Raw genomic sequence first — 8,588 nt, forward strand, 5'->3', positions numbered from 1 at the left:
GAGAGAGAGAGAGAGAGAGAGAGAGAGAGAGAGGGAGAGAGAAGAGGGGGGTGAAGAGAGAGAAGGGAGGGGGGAGAAATAGAGAGAGAGAGAGAGAGAGAGAGAGAGAGAGAGAGAGATCTTGGTAGTAGAGAATCTTTGGTATGGTGACCGTGCGGACAGGAAATAGGGCCTACCGAAGTGCACCGTCTTGTTATTGCTATACAGGTGTCTTTGCACTTACTTTCTCAAACTCAAATTATATAAATTTTTTATGATGATTATGAGAGATGAACTGGACTACTTTTGTGCAAACGATGTCAGAAACAACTGTTAGATCTAGATCTACACAATATTGATCGGAATAAGACGACGTCATAAAAATGGAGTCATATCCTAGGAGGTTTATTTCCAGAAACTGAGAAAGCGTCCACAATTCAGGCTATGGAGCGATGAAAAGTGGGTTGTTAGAAACGATGGCTTCTAGTAGGCCTACTGTCGTTTCAAATAACACGGGCAAATCAGAAAGCGGCGTTTTGAATAGCTCGAGAGCTATTCAGAACCAGACGTTTCAAATAGCGCCGGCCTAAAATATTTCATGAATTCATGTTTAAGTTTACGTACAAGATTCGAGTGCGAAGATATGGATTACTGATGATATCTAATGATTTTCTGATGTTTCAGGTTACGCAAAAGTTACAGTGTCTGTCTCTATATTTGTCCTCTCTAGGCGAGGCAGAAAAATCAGCAAAAACTACAGATTTTGACCCCTTTGACGTTGACCCTGACAACCCCTTTGATATTGACCCTGAATACAGGTTTGAAGTTGACCTTGAAGACCCTTTCGAAGATGATCCTTCGGTAAGTTGTTTGTTTTTGTTTTGTTTTGTTTGTTTTTGTTTGTCTCGTTGGTTGTTGTTTTTTTTGTTGTTGTTATTTGTTGCGGTTTTTTTTTGAGGGGGGGAGGGGAGGGGTTAAAAGATTGAAATTGTTATATATACGTTAAAAAACATGCTCTAGGCTTTACATAATTCAATCCAATGAATTGCTCACAGTGGCTCCCAGATTTTACACTGCATACGATCCTTTTTTGTTATCTTAAAGCAAAGTTTGAAATACTTTCGAGTTTAACAAACACCATAGGTCTAGACCCATCGCATCCGCATTAATTCTGTTTTTCAAGCCTTGAAAATGGAAATTAATCAATTTATTATCGGAAATAACGTGTAAAAAATGTAAGGCTATCAAAGATGCCTCAAATAGCATATACTATTTTTTTAATAAACATCATGTTCCACAGTATGTTCCTGGAAATGATTCTTCCAGTTCGAGTGAGGACAGTGAATTAAAAGACCCCATACAGACAACTTTGAAGAGAGGACCAATAGTAAACACTGAGGTAAACCAAAATGAATTTTCAAGTCAACGCTTACCACCTCTGTGGTAAAATATTGATGAATACATTACAAATCTGTAAAGGTTGGCTGACTGGTAGAAGCCTTTCCACTTTCAGATGCTTTTTGAAAACGTTCTTAACCCTCCTAGAGTCACAGCTAATTTATGTTGGCTGTCACTTTGTCAGGAAGCTCTGTGGCTCTAGATAGATACTTTTTTCCTGCGATTTGATTGCAAGTGCGCTTTCTGTGGTTTCATAAACTCTGGAAAGGACGTAGAAAGAGTTCCTACTTCTTGTAAAAATTCTTTCACTCTCATCGTTGATGAAATTCCCTTTCTAGCAGGATAAGTATCTGTAACATTCTGTCGGAGTTTGCCTTCGGGATGCAAAAACAGACATTTTTTCAAATCTACTTGATTTTTGTCCTGTGAAGGCCATAAAGACAAGGCAAATTATCTCTTGTACTCTGATACTATCACTGCATGAATTATTTTACAATCTTATCTTTAGAGAGTTGAAATGATTTTTTTTTTACAATTTGGATTTTACAGACCGTAGCTGAAACTAGTGATGAGAGTGAAGTGTATCCTGTACTGGAAATGGAAACGTAAAATAAACCAAGTACAGCCACAAAGGTATATATATAGTTTTTTGTTTGTTTCTATATCATACAAAGTATCAATTGGCTACATTTATTTCTTACTGTTTGCCTGACGTTCCCAGATTTTATTGAGAGATCAGCATTTTAGAGTTAAAGATTTTCTAATTTTCTACCTAATTAAAAAATGCAGGCAGTCCCGGGATGCAGGCAGTCCCTGGATGCAGGCAGTCCCTGGAAATTCCCGTGTCAGCGGTATTAGGTTCTTGTTGTTTATAGAGATTTTTTTTTTTAATTCCTTAATTTACTCTATTCCGTGTGTGCACACATCATAAAAGCACTGGTCTGCATATTAAGCTTGTTTTGCACAATGATCGCCCTAACCTATAATCAGTTTTGTAAACTGACCTCAAATTGCTCCCCCCCCCTCCCCCGGGACGTCCTACAGACTGAAGTGTCTTTAGCAGGGCTACATACCACAAAGTTCCCATTTCAGGTAAATGCAGGGTCAGTTTAAGATATTTGGGGCCAAAATCTGGTGGTATATAGACAAAGAAGAAAAAAAAAAAGATGATCGTTGCCCCAGTACACATAGTTACCATTTGCTCTTCGTGATACTGGGTAATTATATTTTGAAAACTTGTTTGCGCATGCATGTGTGTGTGTGTGTGTGTGTGTGTGTGTGTGTGTGTGTGTGTGTGTGTGTGTGTGTGTGTGTGCGCGCGCATTCTCTCGTGAGTGTTTATGTTTGTGGGGAGGGGGGGGAGTGTTTGGGTGTTAAGGTGAACAGTGTTTGTGAAATGAGGCGAGTTTATTTTTTGTTTGTGTTTTTTAAGCATTTATGGACTATCATTCAAGGCACCTATCATTCAGAATTGAATATGGAATTGAGTATAGGATGACTGCCAAACTGACTTCAAAACCCAAGCCCATACCAATAAAAACTATATTAAAACATATTTTCCGACACTAGCAGAGGGCACTGATAAGCCCTGTGTGACTTTGGTATGACAGACAATTTTAACTAGTTTTGCTTTAAAAATATAAAATGAGTCCTGATCTGGGCCTGTGGAGAGGCCAGAACATCAACTGCCAAAACCATGTTTGGGTTTCAGTGATCACGGATTTTAAATGAATTACAAGGCCCCAAGATCTCAAGATCTGGGATACTTTGCCAAGTACTTTAATAAAGGTCAAATCTTTTGATTCATTCTATTGTCAGCTGAAGTCATTTCTGTTTTTAAATTAATAAGATGAATATTTGGAATTACAATTCTACTGTGCATAAGAACTTGAGATGTTAATGCCCCCCCCCCCCCCCACCCCTCCCTTTGGGAATGGCCTAAAGACACTTCAGTCTGTAGCACCGCCCCGGGGGTGAAACGTACTCTCGGACCGGGGAATTAAGCAGAACGTAATATCACAAATATGACCGGTAAAATATGTACTCGGTAGCCTTTTCAGATTTGGTTTCAATGGCTTTGTGCATTTTCACGAGCCTTTCAGGGAGCAATGCTTATATTCCATGGGCATTATGGGAATATTATCTATCGTAAGTAGCCAGATTTGAGCCGATATAATACTCGTGAAAGAATATTGCCGACCGAACCGCACTAAGAGACAATGGTCGAGTGTACGAAAACATAAATGCGCAATCTGGGCGTTTCTAATACAACTTATAGCCGAGTTACCGTAATTATCCAAGACGTAACGAAGGCAATTGGATCTAGATCTAGTGCTGATCATTCGCAACGGAATGCCGATAAGCCAATACTGCATATCTCTCTCTCTCTCTCTCTCTCTCTCTCTCTCTCTCTCTCTCTCTCTCTCTGTCTCTCTCTCTCTCTCTCTCTGTCTCTCTCTCTCTCTCTCTCAACGCATGGAGTTGATATGATGATGCCGCACGTACGTAACTCTCGGAATGTATGGCTTTCTGCAAAAACAGGGAAGACTGGGAGCACTGCGGAACGGGTTTATTTCTTTTTAAAAATATTTTTTGCACCCACCACGAATCCGGTAGTTTTGACCCCTTTATCACTGTGACGGTAGAACCGGCCCAAAGTCGGTAACTACCGGAAAGTCGGTAGATTTAGGCAGCCCCGCTTTAGGCCATTCCCAAAAAGGGGGACATGTTCTTATGCTCAGTAGAATTGTAAATGGGCTGATTCATCAATGTCATGCTCATAACTGTGCCTGAACTGCATACGGGGAACTACTTCTTTTCCTTTCCTAATTCTTTCTATCGTCATTTCTCCTCTACTTCTTCTGTATGTTTGTCACTCTCTTGAGGCCCGCTATTTCCGGGGTGCCTTGATAGTCGAAGCAGATTTTGTACTGTTGAAGATAGAGAGGTGAGCAGAGTAAGCCTGATTCACTGTATGGACCTTTCTGTTGACATCCATCCCTTGGCGCTCATATGACCTGATGCAGTTGCGAGCGCTGTTAAAACTGTACAAAAATTAATTCAAATTTCTCGAGTCTCTGGCTCCATCCATACTCCATTTGTCTTGCGCTGCAGAATGAAGATAATTCTGTGCATAAACCCCACACACCTGTTTGTATTTCAGAAGACGAAACCCAAGAGACCCTGCTATTACTGTGGTGAAGAACAGTCTCAGTTGGTCAGACATCTCAAGAGAAAACACAAGACAGAGGATGCTGTGGTTGCTGCACAGCTGCTCCCCAAAGCGGAACAGCTCCGAGCGTTTGAAAAGATAAGAAAAGAGGGAATTTTTAGAGTGAATTTAAGTATGATGGAAAAGGGTCAGTCATTGATCAGAGAGAGAAGACAAGGCAGCAGTAACAATGCTGATGTACGAATGTGTAATGGCTGCCATGGATTCTTTGATAGAAAGCAAATTTATAGGCACAAAAAAGGTGTGTTGATATATCAGGGACCTCTTGTGGCTCTGTTAACTTTTCTACATCTTGGAAAAGTGCAGAATCTTTAGGTGTGACCGAAGAATTTAAATCTGTTTTAGACAGTTTTAGGAATGATGAAGCTGGTAGGTTATGTCAAAGTGATTCTTTTATCATTTTGTTGGGAAAGAAGTTGTGGGCCAAAAGCATAAAAAAAGAGAAACATGTTGTCATGTCAGAGATGAGAGTGCTTGCCAACTTAGTTCTTAGAATGAGAATTGTATCTCTAAACGAAAACCTTTGTGCACATAATGTAGTAGAAAGAGAGTATTTTGATACCCTGTGTGATTCTATCAGAGATCTCACAACAGGAGAAAATGGAGAAGTGAAACCTGGCTTAAAACTGAAGATAGGCTTCTTGTTGAAGAAAATTATAAAGATTGCCAAAGGAACCTACATTCAAGCTGGTGAAATAGAGAAATCAGTGGAGATTGACAGGTTTTCTGCAGTACTGGATCTCAATTGGGACTACATCTTTTACACTGCACAAGTCATGTGTGAGCAAAGACGAAACACACTGAGGAAACCACAGGCAATGCCGAGTGAGGAAGATATTTCCAAGTTGAGAGTGTTCATTTTGAATGAGATGCACAAGTTGTCAGGTGATGAGTTCAAGAACTGGGATCTCCACGATTTTGTGAAGATGCGGAATTTAATTGTTAGTAGATTGACAATGTTCAATGCCAGAAGAGGAGGCGAGCCTGCGAGGCTTACTCTGCAGGAATGGAAAGAGGCTGCCAATGACTCATGGGTTGATCCTCAACTTGTTCAAACCGTCAAAGATCCACTGGAAAAAGCCCTTTTCAAACAATTTAAATTGGCATACCAGGCCGGAAAAGGTTCAAAGAAACTGGTACCCATATTGATTCCCATTGACACTGTGAAGCCTATCATGAAGTTGGTTGAACAACGTAAAGAAGTGGAAGTATCAGAGGCCAATCCATTCCTTTTTGCAAATACTGGAACTTCCCTTGACCATGCTGTTGGCTGGCAATGCATAAAAGCTGTTATCAAAATTATGGGTCCTGAACTGGAAAAACCAGAGCTTTTGATAGCAGACAAATTTAGACACAGAATGTCAACACTGTTTGCTGTCTTAGACCTACCAGAAAATGAACGAGCAACATTTTACAGACACATGGGTCATTCAGAAGCTATTAACAAGCATGTTTATCAATGCCCTCTCTCCATTGGAGAAGTTGTCAATGTGGGTGGTTTCCTAAAGGCTGTTGATGAGCCCTCTACTACACGTAGTAAGCTGCCAGTGTTAGCAACTGCAACAGCAAATCCCACAACAGTTACAGAAGCCAGCAGTGAATTCCAATCAACAGAAAACAATGGACAGGGTCACATAAATGAATCTGAGACAGAACTACTGACTGCTCAACAGCCAACTCCCGAAGAGCTAGAAGAGTTCCCAGATTTGTCTGATGAAAGCAGAAAGAAAAATGAGGCCATAGGAGCAACAAAAGGGAGAAGATACTGCAAATGGTCTATCGAAAACACAAGGCTGGTGAAAGAGTTTTTTAGAGAAACAATTCAAGATACCTCTTCCGTAGGGTTCAAAGGCTCTCTGCCAGGGAAGTCTGATATTATGGCCTTCCTTGACAAGCATCCAATTTTCAGGGAATCGGAAGAGAGTAAGTTCTCACTGAAAGAGCAAATTGCTCTTGTGAAGACAAAGATCTTCAATGAAAGAAACAAAGCACGCTCATCTTTTAAAAACTTGACAGCATAGGATAGCTATGTGCTTAAGTATATACACTAAGCCTAAACTATACTTTAGACTTTACCAAGTTTAAGATAATTATTTGGTAAACTTTTCAGGGAGCAGATTTGTCTCCAGCATTTTTGTATTGCTTCTGAACTTTTCCATGGTTTTTTTAGGTTCATAAGATGAAGCGGCAGAGATATATTGTATTTAATTGTTATAGTTGTGGTTATGTATTTGGCAGAGCTTTTCCTTTTTAGATCTATAATCACGAAATAAATTATTATAATGGAAACAAAAAGCAAATGACTGTTGTTCAATCAATGGCAAAATTATGGTGAAAAAAAAATAAAGTCTGAAAGCTTTTCTTTTTCATACTAAGCATAAAGTCTTATAGAGATTTTCAAAGGACAAATCATTATTTTTTTGTGGGAAAAATCCAGGAGGAGTACCTCAGTATCTTTGGATGTCAGAGACAATATTGTTTGCCATCTGTTGTAGTTGTGATTCTCATTATACCTTTTTCTTGTTTCGGTTATCATGCTCATTATACGCAAATTCATGGAAACATAAATTTAGTTGCTATCATATTTCCTCTGACGTGATTAGACACCATGTTCCCTTCACATGCCTGGGCAGGATCAATCTTCCTTTGTTTGTGTTCCATTTCTGATCCACAAGTCCTCCTATGGGAGGTTTGAGGGTTTTCTGTGTAGCAATGCTATGTGAACTACATACCATGGTTGGGCAGGAAAACTCTGACATTGATCTTTCATTTTATACTCTTTTGTAAAAGGTTATTAAATTTATTTGTGTTTTACACACATTTTCATTTGTGCTTTGGTATACCATGTGTGTATTTGCGCCTGTAAGGTGTTGATGTATTGAGATTGATGCATGATATTACTAAAGTTTCAATAAGTCAAGTCTAAAGTACATTGCGCTACATATTGTATTGGCACGTTGTCATTTGTCACATTAAAACCAACTTGCCTTTAATGTCATTGACTTTTTGCCCTCTTCAAGTTACTTTTATCAAAATGGAAGATCAGAACATGAATACACTTTTCTGAGAAATATATGATGTACTTTTGTTCTGTTGCTTTTTTTAAACTTTCAAACTTGGATATCTAGGTGTATTCTTCTTTTGAGAAACTTGTAATGCGATGTGCTTGGTTCGGTTTTTTATCCCTTGCAACACAGTACTGTCATATAAAAGAGATAGCAGTTCTATTGCCAATGTTTCTTTGCTATAAGACAGAACTATCCAGAATGAAATCCCTAGAGTAAATCTCGAGAGCCGGGATTTGAACCCAGGACCATTTTTGTCTTTGCTGCACTTTCAATGACAAGACAGCTGGGTAGTGAACACAGAGACACATGGTTAAAAGGCATTCGCCTACGGTACTGAAGCTTACTGCATGTTGTTGCAATCCAACTTTGAGATTTATAATGTCACCTTCAAAGTCAAATCAATGAGTAAGATTTAAACTGTGTCAGCATTTCGAAAACTGCTCTCATGCTCAACTGAATATTGGCTTTGACGTGACCATGTACCAATGTTCTTTGTGGTGACATATACATGTTTAATTAGTGACTTAAACAAATACCAGTGTAAGGGAGACACATACATATTTCATATGTTTCCCCAATACTGGAACTTGCTCAAGAAATATATGTCACCACAAGTATCATTTGTACACGGTCACCTCAAAGCTTATATTTGGTTTAGCGTAGGAGTGGTTGCCCTAATATTGGTAGTTTTGTTAGTAAAAATTAGGGCGACCACTTATTTTTCTATGTCTAACACAAATGTCAAAAGAAGATAAAAAAGTGTTTTTTGGTACTATTCAAAGTGTGCAGAATGCTATTCTGTAGATTTTATTCCATTCCATGAGTACACTTATGATATAGGTCCGGTCTCCTTAAGCTGGTTTTGCACAATGGTCGCCCTAACCTGTAATTAGTTTTTATATATATATATA

At 39.0% G+C, this 8,588-nt stretch overlaps 1 protein-coding gene across 1 annotated transcript in view; it reads left to right on the top strand.

The window, feature by feature from the left end:
* The window catches only part of LOC101860670, a 10,682-nt gene extending 2,978 nt beyond the window's left edge, over nt 1-7,704 (top strand). Inside the window, 4 exon segments of the mRNA XM_035971014.1 lie at nt 710-840; nt 1,280-1,378; nt 4,541-4,841; nt 4,844-7,704. Coding sequence (XP_035826907.1) covers nt 710-840; nt 1,280-1,378; nt 4,541-4,841; nt 4,844-6,630 — 2,318 coding nt within the window. The 3' untranslated portion in view covers nt 6,631-7,704.
* The last annotated feature ends 884 nt before the right edge of the window (nt 7,705-8,588 follow it).

The sequence above is a fragment of the Aplysia californica genome, unplaced genomic scaffold (genome assembly GCF_000002075.1).
Source record: "Aplysia californica isolate F4 #8 unplaced genomic scaffold, AplCal3.0 scaffold00360, whole genome shotgun sequence".
NCBI classification, from domain to species: domain Eukaryota; kingdom Metazoa; phylum Mollusca; class Gastropoda; order Aplysiida; family Aplysiidae; genus Aplysia; species Aplysia californica.